Genomic DNA, 22,359 nt, shown 5'->3' on the forward strand with positions numbered 1-22,359 from the left:
TTAGTGGTGGGCCGTTATCGGCGTTAACGTGCTGCGTTAACGTGAGACTCTTATCGGGCGATAAAAAAAATATCGCCGTTAATCTATTCTCAAAGTTGGGTTGGGAGCTGGGTCTATACTACGCAAGCTATGATGACTTTCACCTTGATATTTTAGCGCGGACGTATACCTAGCCGAATTCGGTTCGGTGTTCGGTACGCATTTTCAAACCGAACGGTTCGTTGGATCATTTTTCCTGCCGACCAAAATTTTGTTATTTCAAATGTAGGCGGGTCGCGCGTGGCAAGCGCGCTCATAATGTAAGAGACGCTGGCGCGACCACAACATTGTCTGACATCAAATGGCAAACGAAATGTAAGCGGAACGAAACTGAGCTACTCCTTATTGTGTGGTTGACGGACCGTTGTTTATCAGTTTGGACCAAAGCAGCGCGAGCCGATCGTGATCATGCGACACTGTTACTACACAGCGCTAAGAGATCCAGTAAAGAAAGCATTTGAATTCGCCACAGAAGTAATAACATTGCTGCGAGATCTAGTGAGAAACATTCACATTCTACGTTATTAACGGATCAAACAGCGCGTGGAAGCCAGGAAGAAACATTGTGCCATGAATGAACTATCCGGTGTCCACAGATCTGCAACATTCACCATGGATTTACTGTAGTAACACTAACTGCAACCATGGAAGTTTGGCAGGAATAGTAGGCTATAATGCTTTCAAGTAACATTACGTTGGTTTTATTTTGACATTATGAATAAAATTGCTGCCCTCAAATGTTAATCTGAACTAAAAATAGACCTTTGTTTATAACTACTACAATATTAGGCTATTTCATTTTTTTCCAAGGAGCTGTTTTGTTTTATATGCTCATAAGAAGAGTATATTATAGCTCCATCATTGCTGAAAGTAAAAAAAAAAAAAAAATCATACTTTATTATGTTAGTTTTAATAATAAAAAAAAATCTCTGGCATTTCTTCACAAGTTCTTTTAAATGTAACTTTGTATTTAAGAAACACGTGCCCTTTAGTCATTATTTGGGTAGCACACATATTCTGAATGCCTTCGGCAGAATTCTAATGAGCCATTTTAATCTAGATTAATTCCAAGATTACAGTGAGATTAAGCTAGATTAAAAAAATGAATCTATGCCCACCACTATTTATAATATATATATATTATTTTTACCCACCAGCATTTTCTTTTGCTATCTTTTGTAACCGTATAAATGTTTTTACTGACACCTTTGATCAATTTACAGTAATGCATCCTTACTGAACAACATTATCAAATTCTTCAAAAGAAAACTGTACTGGCCCCAGTAGTGTAATGTACATTTTGAATGACAGGATAGCCTTAATAACAAATAAGGACATTAACGAATACAAAAGTAATCAAATGCATCCCTCCTACCATTATAAAACACACACACACACACACTAGAAGAAATAATCGATTTTATACCCTGGCCCAATAAAGGGGAGGTAAAATAAAAGGAATATGAGAGAGAAGAACTAAGGAGTAGAAAGAAAGAAGAAAGACACAGTTAAAGCCACACTAAGTAGAAATTGTGTTTTTGTCAAACAGCGACCCCTAGAGTCGCTGTGGAATACTTGCACTGTCGTAAATATATTATAGTATAACGTTTTTACATGATTGCAGCTAAATCACAAGTAAATAGTCTATAGTCTAGGCCTACTGTATAATTTAATTTGTGTTGTTTTTATTGGAATGTAAACATTACAAAATGCCAGATAACATCAATAAAGTTAAATGTACGTCGCATTATTTCATAACATTGGCCGTTATGATGTCATTAGACATGATTATTGCAATTTATCATAATAGTTTGCAAATTGTGCTCGTTTACACTATTAACAACCTCTACGTTAGGCTTATTTATGTCCTGATTATGTGAGATATTGAAAACTGTTCTCATGATAATCGCAGGAATCAACGTCAACAGCGTCGTCTGATATCCCTCAGGACTACGTGATAAATACACCTCACAACACCTGAGTTCAGCTGCCAAACTAGTTCGTGAGGCATATGCTATCTGATTTATCAAAACGATTCCATTTACACCAGGTCACATAAATGTATTTTTGCGAAACGGATTTAAATCCGATCTTCAATTCTCGCGCTATATGCAGATTTAATGGAGTGCACGTCACCGAAAGCAACAGATATGAGCTGCATTTTATAGATCATCAGCTAAAATTTCAAAATCAAAGACCGCAATAAGAGAGAGCAGTAACAGCCCTGGTAAGATCATTTTGTTTCTTTACTTTTAATGATGAAGATTGTGTGTTAAGCGTCTGTGACTTACTTTCACTTTGATTTGCGATAGTTTGCACGTTGGCTTATGAATAGATGCTCATCTGCGGTGATGCGTGTTCCAGTAGCGTCATCATATCTGGATATAACATATATGCTATAACACGCTCTCACACGTTTTAAATTTTTTTTTTTTTTTGCATTTTTGGGAGGAGTACAATTTACATGTGGTCTCAACAACCAGATGCATTTACACTTGTCCAGTTTCGTCTGGAATGCGTCTCAGACCTCCTGAAGTGGTTTGAGGGATCGGATTCAAATCCGTCTCAAATGCGTTTCGGAGGGCATTTAAACCTGGTCTTTTCACGATCGGATAGCTATCCGATCTGAGAAAACGCATGAAGTGGCCAGGTGTAAACAGCCCCTAGGACAAAAACATACGCACGAAAGCCGAAAACAAACGCTGGTTGGCCTCTCACGTCCAAATTTGACGAAGTGGTGGGGGAAGTGACGTATGCCGTAAAGCAGTCGAATTTTGTAGTTCTTTTTGTGCTCTGGTTACTACCCGAACCCCGAAGTTACATAGTGCCAGTAAAAGCGATACAGACCCCATCAGGCTATGGCAGACGTGTCATTCAACCTATTGTAAGTTGATGTACCATCACAAGGATCTTGGAAATATATTATGAAGGTTGAAAAGTTACAGTGTCGCTTTAAAGCAAAAACCATGTTGAGCCATACATAAAGAGCGAGCTAGAAGCAATAAGACAGACTGTATGCAGTACCTGCTGTGAATCAAATATATCTAGCAGAGAGGCAGTTTTTACATTACATATGGAGAAGGGCAGTGAATCAGGGAGCACTATGAGCCTAAATCCTATCATCATTTGCCCAGACTCAGCACTTGCATACAGTCGACAGCAGAATATAAAACCCAAACCTCCAGGCAGTGATGCACACCCAGGGACTACTACACTAGAACGACCAATTTTCCACATTTCTCAAGCATGAGGGCAATAACCATCATGGTAAGATAATGACACAAAGGACGGAGAGAGACTGAGGCAGAAAACAGCCCAATTAGATATACATCATCACGACAGTAAAACAGCCCCGTAGGGACAAAGAGCTTAAGCTCCTCTGAGCTCTCTCAACTTAAAACTATTATCCCAGTACAGAATTAAAAACATTCACACAAGAGAATGAAAGAACAAAGAGAAAAGAAACTGACCAGACTGAAATCAATGTATACACACACACACAGGCTCCTTTTGTTTGGTCTCACCTTTATGTATTTATTCCAAAAAGCTGTTTTTCCCTTCTTTCGGCACCAGCAAAAACTTGACAAAAACTTCAAAACTGCTCAGCACAGCATACGTCCCAACATGATACAGCATACAAAAATTTCCTCATGTTGATGAGACTCGTGATGATAATGTCTAAAATGAGGCTAGACAATGTTTAACCATCTCATAATTACATCACCAGCAGCAGCTTCTTTACTGTGGTGGTGACTTTTACCTAGTAGTTTTTTCAGCGTCACGAGACGCACGCAACGTTTGACGCACCATCTCAAACAGGTATGGACATGCTCACGGCTATAATCGTTTCAACAGTTTTCACACTTCCTGACACTTTCACACTTCCAAAGTGAGAATAAAAAAAACACACACAAATAAAACACATAATGAAGAAATAGTTAAGAGTAAAGACAGAGTAATAATATACATAATGGTTTTAGAAAAACATTTAATTGTACAGTAAACAATAATTACACGGATTAAGTGAATAGAGTGAAATTACTCTTCTGCTCTCTATATTATATATGAAGACTTCTTGTCCTATATTTTCACGTTTTAAATATCTGCTTATTTTAACAGCTCACTGTGTATGTGTATGTTTCACTCTCTCATCATCTGTCTATCATAAGGGGCGGCCAGAAAGAAAACAGCAGTGACAAATAACAGACTTTTTCACAGACGGCTGAATCAAAGCTGAAGCTCTGGTGGAACAAAGCTGGCGACTTCATCAAGATTATAGCAACTGACACTGCGTGGCAGATAACAAGCCAACCAGTGCTAGGTCATTTCCAATGCAAATTCAGCCAGAATATGCAAATCAAACATGCATTTTCACTAAGGAAATCTAGCATTAGCAAGGAGAGCAGAGAAAATATGTGCCACTTGTAAAGAAAAAAGACAGAACAATTTGTTGAGGAAATTTCAGTTGGGAATGATTGAATTAATATCTAAACATGCAAATGCCACTAAAACTCTGCCGCGACTGTACATCTTTTCATTTCTGCCTTAAAATAAGTGAGATGTTTACAGTAGCTGTGAAACATCACACACACACACACACACACACACACACACGCACACACACGCACACACACACAGTCAGTAGGATTTTTTTCCTTCTGTTTTTGAAGTTTCTTATGCTCACCAAGGCTTCATTTATTTGATCAAAAATACAGTAACATAAAACAGTAATATTGTGAATTATTATTACAATTTAAAACTGGTGTCTTTTTGAATATATTTTTAAATGTAATTTATTTCTGTGATCAAAGCTGAATTTTCAGCATCATTACTCTAGTCTTCAGGGTAACACGATCCTTCAGAAATCAGTCTAATATGCTGATTTACTGCTCAAAAAACATTTCTTATTATTATTATCAATGTTGAAAACAGTTGTGCTGCTTAATATTTTTGTGGAAACCATAATTATTTTTTTTCAGGATTCCTGGATGAATAGAAAGATATAAAATATAAATCTTTTTTAACAATATAAAAGTCATTACTATCATTTTGATCAATTGAATGTGTCTTTGCTGAATAAAAGTATTAATTAAAAAACACAAACTACCTACCTACATACAGTACATTCAACAAAATATATAGAACATTAAAAGCTTCTATTTTTGAGATATTCAAGAATATGTTTGAGAGCCATGAATAGATGTGTGTTTCTTTTTAACTGACATACATAAATAATTGCTAGAATAATTTTTCATTTAATGTTCTGCTGCAACAACCTTATAAAGCCCCTCCAAACTCCAGACAGATCATATAAGTTCCTTGTTTTCCATGAAACCTTACAAATAATGACTGACAGCTGGTTTGGAACAGACATCGACAATGGCATTTACATATTCATGAGACCTTCTGTAGAAGAAACCTAATGAGAACGACCTAATGAAACTAAGGGGCACAATATGGTTAAATATGTACAGTATTGAAAGATGAAGACTTGCAAGATCCCTGAGCTGTCAAAAGAGTTTAATAATTTCATATTTTAAAAACTCATCCACCTAGTTCATCAAACAATAATCACTACACGACTACATGAATTTATAATGGAAGATGTGAGAGCTTTACTTGCGTCTCAACAAATCGTGTGTGTGTTTTTGGAGACATCATGGGTTTTGATTTAACAACGTACAACAGAAAGTGTCAAGGCTATTTCATGGTAACAATAGGAGGTACTAATAATGACTTGTTTGCCGTTCAGGACAATTGATCAGTAAGTCACTGAGACAGCATACATTTGTTAATTCAGACAGTGCTGTAAGCACAAACAAAGAATTATTGAAGCAAAGCAAATCGAGTCATTTACAGAGATGAAATAGCTGACTTCAGAGTGTTTGCTCTAAAAGGACTGATTTCAGAAAAGCAACTTCAAAAGCACTTTCTTTTCCTGATGCAGAGATCCTAACCGTAATGAAAACGCTTACTCATACACTCTCGCTAATACTCTTGTAAAACAGATAAAAAGATAAAACAGATATTTCGGATACTGCAGAAAGGGTCAATACAACATTCCAGTGGTACTACAATGCACAATAGCTGCTGTATAACACGTATCTACTGATATCACTGCACCCACTGATGCCAACTATTATCCACATTTTACATCATGAACTACATAATATAATGTGTCCTTAAAGTCCCCATGAAATACATTTTTTATGGAACAAATTATGAATATGTTAGCCTTAAACTACTGTATATGCCAGTGTGCTCAAAGACAATGACAAAATTTGCATATAGATAAAAGCGTTCAAAACTTAGTCTCTCACTACCGCTAATATATGGATCAATGATTTTGATGACATCACTCTACACTTCAGCTTCTCGTCAGATTTTCTGTCCAATCAAATGCTCTCTAGAATCTGAAGCGTCCCGCCCCCTACACTATAAATAGACGCTGAAATCAGTCACTTGTTCACATAAGAACTATTTTCTATGGTGAATAGCACATAGTGCACTATATAGGGGACAGGGAACGATTCAGTTCAGACATTGTAAATATGCTTTCCATTGGGGTGAATTAAGTCTGGTTTCGCTTTAGTGTCACGCGAACCACAGCAGCCGCACACAGTCTGCTCAACTCCAGAGACCAGATAGCATAGAGCGGATCATTTACGAGTCGGCACAGACCACAAAACGTTTTGGACCCATTTGAATACTACACAGAATGCTGTATTTTAAAGCGTTTTTGAGGAGATTAGGAGGAGAAACAGACTTTGCATTAGAAACAGCACTGACAAGTAGATGAGATAACACTGGTACCATGCACCAACATAAATTACACTTTTCAAATTACACATCCTCAGCATGATTGTGCTCACTGTTTTGCTTAAATAACAGTTTCATATTAAATCTAAAGGAGGAATCTATTAGATTGTGGCTGTCCAAATGTGGCTTTCTTGAGCTCAACGGCTCTGGCCGAGCTGTGATATAAACATAACGCTATTGGCTATTTTAAAAAAGGGGAGGAGCTGCTTGATATGTCCCGTTCTGTCTTCCTGTTTCAGTGGAAATTGTCAACACACTGAATAACTCTGCACGTTTCAAGGCACTTCAGTAGGCCTTTAATATATTTCTTTTTTACATAGTAGACATTGTATAAACATTAAGGCACACAAGGCCATGTTATATTGTGAATAAAGTCATAGCCTACTTCATCGCTTACACAAGAATAGAAGGAGAGCAAAGAATTAAAAAGAGTAGACACTGACGAAGTCTAAAGCAGTAAGAGCTTAAAAATCCACAGAGCCTAAAAATAGTATGAATAAAGGCTAGAGCAAAGAAAATGATCAATGTTTTGAAATAGTAAGTGTAGAAGAAAAATCTGTAAACAAAACAAGGGGAACAATCAGAAATAAAGATAATGTGATAACAGAGGTATTAACAAATGGATAAGCAATAAACCGGTATGACAAAGCACAAATGTTATTGTACAGCCAGTACAACAATAACCTATAGGTGCACCTTTAAAAAAAACCGTGCACACTTATTTATAAGTTTGTCAAATCAATTGGTGATTCATACCATCCATGCAAGGAATGACAATATGAATCAGAAAAACTGGTAAACGGGTAGGTTTTCCAACACAAACTGTGTTTTCTTTTTTATTATGTGACTTAACCTATATGTCTTATTCACATGTGCTACACTTACATTACAAATAAAGCTTACATTACATAAACAAAAAATGTATTGAATGTATGATTTTAACCAATATACACTACCCACTACAGTTTGGGGTCTGTAAGTTTTTTAATACAGAAAGAAGTATTTTATGCTCATCAAGTCTGCATTTATTTGATTAGTTAAATACAGTAAAAACTCAAAAATTCCTTCAGAAATAATTTAAATAAGATGATGTAGTGTTTAAGAAACATTTATTATTATCACAGTTGAAAAAAAAAATTTATGTGGAAACATTGCTACATTTTTCCCCCAGGATTATTATTATTATTTGAAAAATAAATGTTTTGTAACAACGTAAACTGTCACTTTTAATTGAATGCATCCTCGCTGAATAAAAGTTAATTAATTAATTAATTATTTTAATCTTACTGACCCCAAATTTTTAAAAGGCAGTGTATAATAGTATATACATTTTGTATTAAAAATGATACAAAGACAACAAACAGTTGTGCAAATATAATGCACAGAGAAAACATTTTTAATTTCTTCTCTTTCTGAAGATGATGTAAATTCTGTCTAAGCACTGTACTTTATATTTTGTTAGCTGAATTTTCTATTGTGGACTGCCTTAAACAAGAAACACAGTACTTTTAATACAATGCGACACCATGGGAATGAAAAAACTAATATATTTACATAAACACTCAACATCAGTATTAGCTGTGATGAGATCTAAGCTAAGAGCTTCTGGCTGTGAGTGCTGAGGGATGCATCCAGACTGTAGATGACCATGGACACAATGAGAGGAAGAGAGAAAAAGAGTCCCTGAGCACCAGCCGGACGGTGACTAAAACTTAACTACATAAATCAAACAGGAGTTGTGTTATGAGCTGTCTGCTGTTTCCTCTCTCTCACTAATACTGAATATTGGGTTGTTTGGTTTCATGTGTCACTTTAAATTAGATATTTGAAACTGTGATATTACACCACCTCAGAGCTAAAATATGTAGTGTTAATAATGACATTTATGCTAAGGGCACTTGATAAGTAACCATACTGGCATTGATCCACAACACTTAAATCTTTAAAGAGCTGTAAAAGGATCACCAAGACTCAGGTTAAAAGGTTAATCCTTTATTTGGTTTATGGCATTGGCACTCAGCGGTTACATACAGTAGGAGTTTCTTATTTAAAAACATAGCTACAGTAGGGCAGGAAATGTGCAAATGGGTGCAACAACTGCTTATTATACCTGCAACCCACCTAGTTTGGTACTAACAATTGATTCCACTTTTGCATCTTCGTGCACTTGAACAGACACATACACACAAAATTATGTCAATATACTAGTATCGCCAAGTTTTCTCGTAAACACATGTCTTAAGTGAATGTAAAGAATTGAGAAAGGAATCGGATATGTATCATTCTATTGGATCCGTGCATTCAGTCTTAAAGTAACAGCAACCTACAAATACTGGCTGTCATTCATGTTAAAGGGGTGGTACAATGCCCCTTTTTTAAAATATGTTAAATGAGTCTCTGTTGTCCCCAGAGTGTGTATGTGAAGTTTTAGCTCAAAATACCCCACAGATAATAAATGTACTGTTTTGTCAATCCGAAAGAGAAAATAAAAAGTGTGAATCATAAAAATAAGTAAAAAAATACCCCACAGATAATTTTGTACAGCATGTTAAAAGTTGTCCCTTTTTGAGGGTCAGTAAAAACGCAAATGAACTGCTGCTCCCGACACAGAGGGGAGCTTCAAGAGCTTGTGTGTGTTAGCAGCTCCTGATTACCTCACACAGACAAGTACTAAAATGTCAGAAACTGTTCTGCCTTTTATGTTTAAACTGGAGTCGGACAATCATGGAGAGACTCAAGAAGAAGTGACAAAATGTAGAATGCAACATGACGTTTCTGAATGGTTAGTTGATGGATTTATGTTGCTGATGTGGAGTTAACTATCTTCAAGTCATTGATTAGCATATTCTGTCATGATAATCTATAAATCGCTCGTGTGGGAACTGTTGTAAGATGCAGAGTGACATGCTATTGCATTTGTGTTACGTACTGTATTGCATGTGAAAAGACAGACGCGACAGCTTGAGCAGACTCACAAATGTGCTCTACAACAACAACTCTTCCTCTTCTCAACATGGACTGCGTTCCTGGGGGCGGGGTTTATGTCAATTTTAGCATTAGTGATGTCACTAACCCGGGAGGAATGTCGTGTAGTCCCTACCAGCCGTTTGTTGTAGTCCTTAAAAAACAATTTCTTTAAAAGCAAATATCCTCCTTTGCTTTGAACTTTGAGCGTTGTAACTTTGCAGATGTTGTTTATGCTCAAACAGCAACATTACACACTAACTAAAGTTAGAAAAGTGAAATCATAATCAACCACCCCTTTAATCAAACAACAAAACACAGCTTTAACAAAGATTTATATTTAATTTATACAGTCAACACTAGTGTTATTTTACATTTCGGCCTAATTGTTACATGTCTGTACCTGAATACACTACAGTTAATTTTTTTATTACTCTATTTGTAACTTGTATTTTTTTTTAATTCAGTATCATTAAAATGATTGAATTTCATAATTTTTTTTACATTTTAAATATTAATACACTTATACAAAAATAAGCTAATTTAAAATAATAAATAAATAATTTTTAAAAAGCATTTTCGGTTTTCGAATGCATCCTTAATACAGACACTTAAAAGTCTATAAATTAAAAGAACATATAGCCAAATATGAGTCTTTACTGTTGTATAATATTGAGAATATTTTAGCAGATTCACGCTCCATTTAAATGAGGTTGTCTGTCCTGAAACTCTGCTTGGCTATTGGAACCGCAGCCCGCCCATGCCTATTGATTCCCGACCCGCACCGCAAATGACCAAGTAAATATTATTCCACCCGTTACATCAAATATTAGCAGTTCACCCGTCAGGTACCTGCGGGTACCCGCCTGCGTGCAGGACTCTGCCTAGAGCTACATCAGTATTTCTTGATTCTAAACCTTGAACCATCTTCAATCACAGCGGCAGAGATAATGCCGCCCATGGTGCAGTGCAGGATGTAAACTAATGATCTAAGCCATGTGCTCTGCTCTTGTGTGGAGTGACCTTTACAGCAGCACACGTGTGAATTAATCACTTCCATCCTTCTGTTGGTGCTTTGAAATTATGGTATATTTCCATTGTTTAGGTCCCAGTAAAACACAGTTTCCCCATTAATCTCAATAGAGATGTCCAGTGGGTCTGCAGTGTAATCTAGAGGCCGGCAGAAATACATTCAGCTCTGCAGGGAGCTTTGTTAATAAAAGTGTGGCCTTGATGGGTAAATGGGGAATTCATTTAACACGGGTGTGCTCCCCTCTCATCAGGCAGAAGAAAATAAGGTCTGTCAGCCATTCAGCTGCTGTCCTGACTGTGCTGGTTATTAGCATTCCATTACCATAATCACTAATCCTCAAAACCTGTAGTTCCATTTAAGTGTGGGCGGCTTTTTGGATGCAGGCATGATGAAGAGCACTCCCTTCTTTCTTCTACACACACATTTCTTATTAAATACTATGACAGGAAGTCATACTTTTTGAATCAGGATGTAATCCACCCTAATTATCCATTAGAAAAGTTTTGGCAGACTATGTATAATCTCAAAATGCTGTCCATCAGTTGCTCCTCCAAATCAATAGCGGAAAAACCCGGAGAGAGAGAGAGAGAGAGAGAGAGAGAGAGAGAGAGAGAGAGAGAGAGAGAGAGAGAGAGAGAGAGAGAGAGAGAGAGAGAGAGAGAGAGAGAGAGAGAGAGAGAGAGAGAGAGAGAGAGAACTAGCTCTGGGCAGGTATGTTAGCTTGCTCTTCAATCACATGTAAGAGCATAATATAGCTTCTATTATATGGATGTGCCTTGAGTTGTACTCATGTGCCTCATTTGAATAAATATAACTGGCAACTGACAGTTATAAAACACATATGCATTTTTTAGTGCATAACGTAAGAAAGCCTCTATCAAGAAGAAAAATGTATGTGTCTGTAAAAGTACAATACTCAGAAACTATGAAAGAGTGGAACAATGCAAATATGGTTGCAATACTAATTACACAACAAGAACTAAGACAAAAGTGTTTACACAGCTGTACTTCATGGAATAAGATCACTGGTATTTATGAAAATATGAATCTGTACACCATAATTTCCTAAATTTCAAATACAAATACACAGAGGTTATTCCTCTGTTACTCAAAACAGCAGCTGCACTGTGTGGTTACATTTGTGATGTACCTTACTGTAATATCTGGGAACACTGAACACACACCTGCCCTTTTGCTGGTCTATGTGGTATCCTACCTTACATCAGCTTGCATGGCTACAAGAACATTGCTGCTGTCAGCAAACATAGAAACCCATCCACAGATCAGCAAAACAATATCACGCAATTCATCACAAACATATGCCGAATAAAATCAGCCTACAGAGATGGAGCATTGTGGGACTCACCAAAACACCGTCTGAATAAGACACAAGAAACACCTTATACCTATACTTTCTCACCTTTACAGTATATTTCATAAACATATCCTGTGAGGGTTTTGTTCAGAGTGGAGGCCCAGAGAAGTGAGAAAAAAGTTTCCAGTTTCACTTTCACTTAAAATAAATCTATCTTCTCTTAAAAGTCTCAGTCCACCCACCCGAAAATTCAGGCAGCAGGCGGTTGGCCAGAATGATGCAAGACACATAATCCAAAACAGATGAAAGGGGGTACTCCACATTTCCCAGACGTGGAGATCTCCTCAGAATTTCCTACAGCTGTGGCCAATAAGAGCTCAATAATAAAGTTAGCAGGCTACGCTAATGTGAGCTACGCTAGCATGACGTGTGTGTGAGGAGGACTCACCCAGCTTACAGCTGCCTGTGGAGGTGACGCTGGAGCAGGGGCAGGGGATGCAGGGATCTGTGACGGGAAACCTGGGCCTTCTGTAGAAATTATACTTGCAGTTCTCGCAACTGGGTCCTTCGGTGTTGCCTTGGCAGTTCACACAGATGCCTGAGAGAACAGGGGGAGGGACAGAGGGTTGAGTAAACAGAACCACAGCTGTAACTGACAGGACTTTGTTCCAGTGAGGTGGACGAGAGGGGAACAGAGTTCAACGACGCTAAACAAGGTAGACAAAACAAACCTGAAGTTAGAAGACGGATGCAAAGGGAAAAAAAGAAATGGAGAGATTGAGCAAATGTATTTCTAGGGAGCGTGCATGAAAACAAGGAAGGAACTTGGACCCTGCCAGAGCTAGTGCAAATCTAACGACAAAATGTTAACAGGGGGTTGTGAAAACAAATAAATGTATTACAATTTGAGTAAGATCTTTTTGTGTGTGCCAAACTGCCAATAACATTCAAGTGAACTCTTTAGGTTGAGTGATTTGAACTACTTTTATTATACTGATTTGAAATGTTGAAATCCAAGTGAAAACAGAACACTTCAACAAGTTATTGCATAATTCAGGAAGTACCACACACACACACACACACACACACACACACACACACACACACACACACACACACACACACACACACACACACACACACACACACACACACACACACACACACACACACACACACACACACACACACACACACACACACACACACACACACACACACACACACACACACACACACACACACACACACACGGTTTTCCCCAAGGTTGTTCTTCCTCTTCGGCTAAACATCTTATGGATTTTTTTTCCCCACCCCAAGGCATTTTTCTGCTTTGTTTTGTTAAAAGCATTGTACAAGCTTCTGGCTGGACTTCAGCAAGTACCGCTTATAAAGAGTACAAACATAAATACAATAAAAATAGCAGAACTGAGTGATAAATAAATGTTGCATTAAAAAATGTCGTTAAATTCGGGTATAGTTTTTATACAAAATTTACTTGAATTAATCTTAGAGTATTACAGGAGCTGCCTATCAAAACTGCCTTAAAAAACATAGGATACAACATGGGATAAAATTACAATAACATGAATCAATTGCTGACTTTAAGAGTCTGTCCATCAATTGACAAAGCAAGAGCATGAAAAGTCTTCAGGGATGAAAGCAGAAACATTCTTTGAGTGTAAGACAAAGTGAACCCTAGAGAGATCCATCTCATGGCCAAAAGCACAAAGATCAAAGAGGCTGTGTATGCGTGTTTGAAAAGATGGGCTGCTGTCAGACCCACTCGACTATGCGTGTGTAAGTTTGTTTTTCCACTGGGCTTGTCTCCAGGGCTAAAAAAAGTAAAGCATGAGGAGGATCATTAGTGCTCAAACGCTTTTCCCTGTGTTGAAGACGAATGTGTGTCCACAAATGAAGCCTTATGCAAACACTCCCCCTGGTCCAGCTCTAACTCTTCTCTCATCTAATAACAGGAGACTGACACAGGGGTCAGAGGGTCGCAAGATCAGTGAATCAGGAGAGCAATCAATGATGATGTATTTACATGACTATAAGGCAGTAGACAAAACAAGTATTTACAGTTGTGGTCAAAAGTTTACATGCAGAATCTGCAAAATGCTAATTATTTGAACAAAATAAGAATGATCATATGCATATGTTTGCTATTGCTATTTAATACTGTCCTGCATAAGATATTGTACATAACAGATGTTTACATATAGCACATAAGAGAAAACAATGCGATGGTTCCCTTTGTTGTCTCTTGTTTGTCCCGAACAGTTAAACTGCCCACTGTTCTTCAAAAAAAATCCTGTAGGTCCCGCAAAATTGGTGGTTTTCCAGCATCTTTTGCATATCTGAACCCTTTCCAGCAGTAAACAAGGGACTCATGAACAACTATCACAACAAAACAAAAAACAGTCGTGGATTATCCAGGTAATGACAGTATTAAAAATCAAGCGTATGTTAACTTTTGAACGGGGTCATTTTTATAAAGTAAACTATTATTTAGTCTTGTGGACTATATGTAAACGTGAAATATCTTATTCAGAACAGTACTTAATAAAAAAATAACATGCATTTTTTATGCAGATTCTTCAAGGTGTATGTAAACTTTTGACCACAACTGTAAATCAAGCATAATTATATTAAACAACAAAATATGTGCGATGAATGTGTATCAGTAAAACATCATATAAACATTTAGTCGGTAAGTGAGTCAGATATTAATTAGTAATTGCTCTGAAGGACTGAGAATGTAATTCAAACAATACTTTTAGTCTTTTTGAGCGATTCTTTAAACTCCCTCATAGTTATTCAATGCATGAAAAGGGTAGAATCTGGTAATATCTGGCCATGGTAAACTGCAGTGTAGTTTCAGGTTTGCTGGATGTATGTGGAAAAATCCTGAGCCAAATTACACAGAACAGTACATTTCCAGAAATACCAGAAATATGAAGTTTCATGAAAATACACAGCTGAAACACTGATGGCTGCAGGTGTGAAGACCTTTCATATGTTGATGACCGACATTAAGGTGCTTGCTGTGTTCTCAGATGGAGGGAGGGGGTGAGCCAGGGAATTTTCACAAAACAGCCTCAAAATAGTCTTAATATTATTGAACTCAAATATAGCTAGCTTTATCAATTTTGACAGAGCCATTAGAGAGCATATTTATGTATGGTTTATAATTTGAAGTCATCCTCTCTCCCCCAACGTCATTCTTCTTTCCATATTATTTCACAGAAAATAAAACCTGGTCCTTAACTGGTGTAGGGGGGAGAAGTGGTTTCTCTAGCAGTATCTCTACAAATAGAGATTAATACCCAAAAAAGTCACAGTGTGTTACAACGTGCATATTTTCCTGGGCAATAGGGCACATTTTTTCCCTGAAGTGCCAGCCTCATCAGCCCTGTGAAGGCCTCATCGACATGACAGCCATCGGCACTGATCCTCAACAAACTCGTCTCCATACTGGCATGATTACTCCGACTTCCAACCAGATGGAACTGGATAAATATTCTGAATGTTCTGATCCAATCTGACTTCTGACCTGTAATGCTGCCTGAATCATAATCGTACACTGTTCGCTCGTTAGCCAGAGGAGAACTGGCCCTGACTGAGCCTGGGTTCTCTCAAGGTTTTTTCTCCATTCTGTCACCTGATGGAGTTTTGGTTCCTTGCCACTGTTGCCTTGGCTTTTTGCTTGCTTGGTTGGGGACATTTAATATTCAACAAAATGATTGATCTGCCTTACTTAAGGTGGACGATGACGCAATTTTCTTCTAGAAACAAACTTTGTTGTATTATTTTCATGCTATCACTGTGAAGCTGCTTTGATGCAATCTGTATTGTAAAAAGCGCTATATAAATAAAGGTGACTTGACAATTACAATGGAACTGATCAATAGTTATTGTTAGTCAAAAACTAGCAAAGAGTATTTATATATAAATAATTATAAACTATATAAATAAACAATCATACATTCAAAATATCTCCCTTGAGAAATATTTTATGTGAAAAGTGTGTCAAACAGCCCTGGTCTTATCTTAACTTTTCATAAATGATCCCCTCCCACACACGCACGCACGCACGCACGGACGCACGCACGCACGCACGCATGCACGCACCACACGCACCACACGCACGTGTAACTAATATATGTGTAAAATTAAACACTGGCTATGTATTTATTTTGTATTTTCTCTCAGGTAATGTTTCCCTCTTATCCTACACACAACAGTGGGTCAACTAATCTTCAGAGATTATAAACAGTAACAAAAATTCAGAAGGTTGCTGCAATCTTTTAATATCCATTTTTGTATTGTTTTACCTATCCAATTAAATATTTTCTGTTACTAAACATATTTGATGTCTTTTGCGTATCCTGCAAGATTTATAATGAGGCCATGAAGAAGTATTCGTAGATTCATCCTGGGATGGCCCAGCTGAAACACTCAATCATGGTTGTGACAAAGTGAGACAACAAACAGTAAGTTTAGAAACTGACATGATGTAACTCTTCTTATATAGGCCATTAGTTTGTTGTGAGTATTTTCAGTGGTTACATTATGTTGTTTTGTAGTTTTTGCAGAGGTCAACAGAGACAAACGGAGAAAGAGCACTGTGAAGGACAGAAATGGTGGAGCTCAATGTAAGATGAGGAAGATGTTGTTGATGTGGGTTCACATAGAAGCTACAGTGAGGACTGGGATACATCATCTAATGTGTTATTTAATGCCTTTGTTTAAAATCTTTAATTCAAGGTATTTTTAAATGTGGTTTTCAGTTGAAATTGTTGTTTCCCGACTGTTTTATGTTTTAGATATTATTTACTATTTGTCCAAATAAAGACAAACAATCAATTATTGGTTAAACTATATCTTTTTTCTATCTGCCCACCTGGCCTGCAACCAATCAAATCGCTCACCTGTAAGGATTTTGGGAGGGATATATTTCAAGTTTACCAATGAACTAACTTTTGATTCAAGTCTGTTTGCTCAGTGGCCCAATAGCTGTCTGGTTAGGGGGTGGGTTTAACCCTTAAAGCTACACTGTGTAATTTTTTTAGTTGATTCTTAGCAAAAAACACTTAGTTCTTTCAAAAATATATGTGCTCATTAATGTATATTTACTTCTTTCAAGTAATAAAGTATTCTCGTAAGTTTATAATCTGCCATTGAAAGTACATACGGGTGAGGGGTTCGAATGCCGGTCGCCATGTTGCCCCTCCATCTTGAAATTACATTAGCCAAAGAGGGACATACCTGTAAATTCAAGCTTCGCCTTTCGCGCTTTACACTCAGTGACACAGAGACGAATGCGCGAGGGAGATTACTCGCGACTGCCGGCAGATTTGAAAGACTGGTGATGGAGGATGCCTATTTTCGAGGACATGTAACGTTAGCAGAGTCGCCAAGGAAGCGAAAGAGAGAATTAAAACGTCAACGCGACAGGCAAATCAGCAAGACCAAAGTCAATACTGGAGTAACTTTTCCCAGATGGAAAGAGCTCATAAGGAGCAAAGATTTTAAAACGGACGCCGAAGTTGCCTGCTTTCTTCTCGACAGGTAATTCAGCCTATTTGTGTAAATTCAAAGTTCTATAGTTGCTTGTCTAACCATAGCATGGTTGTGCATAACGCCAGAACGACCTCTAGTATAACTTGCGTTACTTTTCCTTGTGTCAATGGTGAAAAAGTATTGTTTACCTTGTAACATAAATCTGTGCTGCAACGGATCACAGGTGATAGTTTTAAAGGCGCAATTGGACGCCATGTTAATCTTGGAATAATACGGCCACCGTAGGAGTTAAAACGCCCTCGAAATTGAAAGGAACAGAAACTAATATTCACTGGGTAGTCATATACAATTTCACCGCTAGATGGGGGAAAATATCACACAGTGTAGCTTTAAAGCAGCCAATCCATCTTTAAAATGAATGATCAAAGTTGATGGCAGAGTGGCACAAAGGTGTGAATGTCCCCCTGAAAAACACATATTTAAGAGGATTACTTGCCATGGCAACAAATGGCTGTTGCACGGAAGAATACCGCAGTAACAAACATCCGAATTGGTACAATTTCAGCAGTATACGGACATGTGGTATTCCCCATATCTGGTCAATAATACTCCTGGATTAGTCCAAAAATTTGTGGTGTATACAGGCATATACTGGTCCATATACACCTCTTTTCATGCAGTGATTTGTGATTCATACTACACTGGTTACAGTGTATAATCAAAGACAATACAATAGAAAGACGTGTTGTCTGTTTATTGTCTTTGTATTATTTTGTGCTATCCTGTCGGTTTCAACTCACCAAATTCAATTCAGTCTGAAAACTGTTAACTCAGCTGAAATATAATTTATTTGGGAATTGCAGCGCTGTTACTGAATAGCGGGCCAGGATACACTGGTGGAAGAACTTCAAGTGCAGTTGGTTCTGCAAGACAGAAAACTGTGTAGTGAAAGCTTATAGATCAGCAGCTAAGAGTCTACAAATCACCATTATGACAGTGGCGATGAATTTACTGAACTGGGAGGAGGAATAATGAGCCACATTAACGAGTGTGAGTGCCTACATATATAAAAGTGAAATTATGAAGACAGGTGCGAGAAAATCAAACACGCATAGCCTGTAAATGAGTAAAAGACCAAAGAGAGACTTACTGTGTGAAAATTGCCATTATGCAGTAGGTGTCTGCAAATTTAAAACATTTTGGACAAAAAAGTGAATACATGCAAGGACTGATCATGTGAAAAAAAGAAACGAAAAGCACTTTGAACAGGTCAGGAAAGGAAAGGAAACTTGAAACATGGAGAAAAAGTAATGCCCATGTGAAATTATCCAGGTGTAGTTAGTTGGCTGATGGTAAAGACTAGGTGAAAACTATTAGAAATCATTTTCAGTAACTGAAATAAAGCTGAAATATTATTGTTATTTTCTCTATTAAAACATTCTCTATTAAAAATCCTTCAAAATGACATATGATTTGTTGGAATCAGACAAAAAAATGACTGAACTACACCTATTTGAAGAGTCAGCAAAATAAATTTTGAGACAAATCGAGTTTTCTGAAGGTTCCAAAATAAAATCACCTAGCAACTATACCTTAAAATCCCCGGTAACAACACCAAATTTGGCACACACCAAGTCAAAACCCATATCTATAGGAAAAATAGACTAATTAAAACTTGTTTTTTTCCATGATACCACAATTATTTGATTAACATTAATGAAACAGACAGCCTATACAGTATATTAAGACCTACTGTACCGCAAGGATCTGATATAATGATACACATCAGATGTTTTTCCCCAAAAGTTAATCAAACGTTCACTTAAGTCATAACAGATAATGTTTGCATGAATACTTGCCAAGAAAGATATTTTGAAGTACTGTAATTCCGTGTAGGCTATATGTGTACAATGGGATCACGCGCTGTCTGAGAGGTGTCTTTGTCCGCACACTTCGGATCTGTCAGTCGCGAATAAGATTGTTTTGTTTACATCAGCATGAGTTTGAAAAATACATTTAATTGGCTCAGACTCATGCCATTGAGAATTTGCTATGAATATTCGCAAAGTTGGAATGCTGCGCTTTAAAACAATACCAAACTCGTGCTGAGGGGTGCACAGGAGCAGATGGAAAAATAGACAGCCTTGTGTGCATTTGCCTGCCATAGAGGAGCTGAAAGGGTGAAGTACCAATTGCAGCATGTGTAATGGCACGGTACACCTGCAAGAATTCGGTAACTCGGTTACCAAAGATTTCCATGGCTGACATTGCTGGATGGCCATTTGGACAATGTGTTTGAGCACAGGGTCTCTACAGCACAATTAGCTGCAGGGTAGTAAAGAGAGGAACGATGGTGATAAATATTCCTTCCTTCCAGAAATTCAGCGAAAGCAGCAGAAATAAACTGAGCAATGTTATCAGAAACAATACTCAATGGATTGCCATGGTGGCTGAAGACTGATGACAGAAAAAACCCCACAGAATCTGTAGTGACAGTTTAAGTAAAGGAGACCTCAGACCATTTGCTGTAATAATCTGTTAATGTTCTGGCAAACCTGCAGTTGCATCTGGCAATTTCAAAAAGAGACCAGCACAGATTGAAGAGCAGCAGGTGCAATCAGCCGTGAGCCTCGGAAAATGAAGTTGTCCTTAACAGACCGTTCCAGACGCAGCTTATAGTACAGCATCAACTCAACGTCCAGTCCATTGGGTGAAGGAGGCTAACCATTAGAAATTTGTGTGCGAAGTTTGGTTAGGACAAGAAGCATCAACATCAGCTGACAGAGAATTCCAGCAGGCAGATGGAAAAGCAACAAACTCCTCATCAACACCTCATGGACACCAAGTGGTGTCCGCAAAATAATATAGAATTCACAGACAATTGGAAAAGTTTTTGGGGCAGACCTGACCAGTTGAAAAGAGATGGTATTCATCCCTCCTGGGATGGTGCTGCTCTTCTCTCTAGTAATATGGCACATAGTCTTAGAGCTCAAACATGAATTGGGGCTCAGGTCAGGAAGCAGACAGACTGGCTAAACCGACCGTCTGCCAGCCGTCTCACGTCACCAAGGTCAGATAAATCCCATCATATGATTTATGAGGAGCCTCTTTCACCTAGATATCATCATATAGAGACTGTGTCTGTTCAGGAATCAGGAAATACAAAAAACTTCCAAACCCATCTAAGGGTAAAAATTTAATTGATGTTCAACAAATAAAAAAAAGATATAATACAAATGACCAAATGATAAAACTTGGGTTGCTGAATATTCGACCCCTTACTCCAAAAGCACTTATTGTCAATGATATGATTACAGACTATAACCTAGATGTGCTGTGTTTGACAGAAACCTGGCTAAAACCAAACGAACCTCGTCTGAAAGGCAAAGGGGGAGGTGTTGCTGTAATTTATAGTAATATTTTCAAAATTACTAAGGAGTGTAGTTTCAAATATAATTCTTTTGAAGTGTTGGTGCTTAATGTAACAATATATAGTGTAAATGATAAATCACGTTTGAGATTTGTGCTGGCTACTGTATACAGGCCACCAGGGCACCATACAGACTTTATCAAAGAATTTGCTGATTTTCTGTCAGAGTTAGTACTGGCTGCAGATAAAGTCCTAATTGTTGGTGATTTTAATATACATGTATATAACTAAAAAGATGCATTGGGATTGGCATTTAAAGACATTCTAAACTCCATTGGAGTTAGACAACATGTGTCAGGACCTACTCATTGTCGTAATCATACTCTAGATCGAATATTATCACACAGAATCAGTGTTGATGCTGTTGAAATTCTGCAGCAGAGTGATGACATCTCAGATCATTATCTAGTCTTGTGTAAACTTAATTTAGCCAAGGCTGCAAAGCCGACTCCGTGATACAAATATGTTAGACCTATCACTTCTGCCACTAAAGATTGCTTTATTAATAATCTTCCTGATCAGTTTCATCATCTCAGCATCCCAGATAGCTTAGAAGAACTCGATATTGCGACAGAAACTTTTAACTCTCTCTTTTCCAGCACTTTAGACACAGTTGCTCTGTTTCGCTTAAAGAAGATTAAAGAAAATAGTCCAACGCCGTGGTACAACGAGTACACTCAGGCCCTTAAGAGAGCAGCCAGAAAAACGGAGCGCAACTGGAAGAAAACAAAACTAGAGGTATTTTGCATTTCATGGAAGGAGAGCTCGATTGCATACAGAGAGGCCTTAAAAGCTGCTATTTTTCAACCCTATTAGAAGAAAATAAACAAAACCCTAGGTATTTATTTAAAACAGTGGCTAAACTAACGGAAAATAAAGCTTCAAGCCCAGAAGTTTCCAAGCAGCACACAGCAGTAATGACTTTATGAACTTCTTCACTTATAAGATTGATAATATCAGGGAGAAAATTATAACTATGCAACCGTCTACAACAGTATCGCATCAGTCACATGTCTAGTATATGTAAAACCGCATTTTTCCATCTTAAAAATATATCTAAATTACGTCTCATATGCTCTCATTGACATATGCAGAACAATTAGTTAATGCGTTCATGACATCAAGGCTAGATTCTTGTAATGCTCTTATGGGTGGTTGCCCTGCACGCTCAATAAACAAACTACAGCTGGTCCAAAACGCAGCAGCTCGAGTTCTTATCAGAACCAGGAAGTA

General features: G+C 37.6%; 1 protein-coding gene across 1 annotated transcript in view; it reads right to left on the reverse strand.

The window, feature by feature from the left end:
- LOC307158928 (multiple epidermal growth factor-like domains protein 9) overlaps window positions 1-22,359 on the reverse strand; it is a 98,337-nt gene that overhangs the window by 7,104 nt on the left and 68,874 nt on the right. The window contains exon 4 of the mRNA XM_079871940.1: window positions 12,619-12,768. Within this exon, the coding sequence (XP_079728066.1) occupies window positions 12,619-12,768 (150 nt within the window). The remainder of the gene's footprint in view (window positions 1-12,618; window positions 12,769-22,359) is intronic.

Source organism: Squalius cephalus, assembly GCF_949319135.1.
Source record: "Squalius cephalus genome assembly, chromosome: 5".
Classification (NCBI taxonomy): Eukaryota; Metazoa; Chordata; class Actinopteri; order Cypriniformes; family Leuciscidae; genus Squalius; species Squalius cephalus.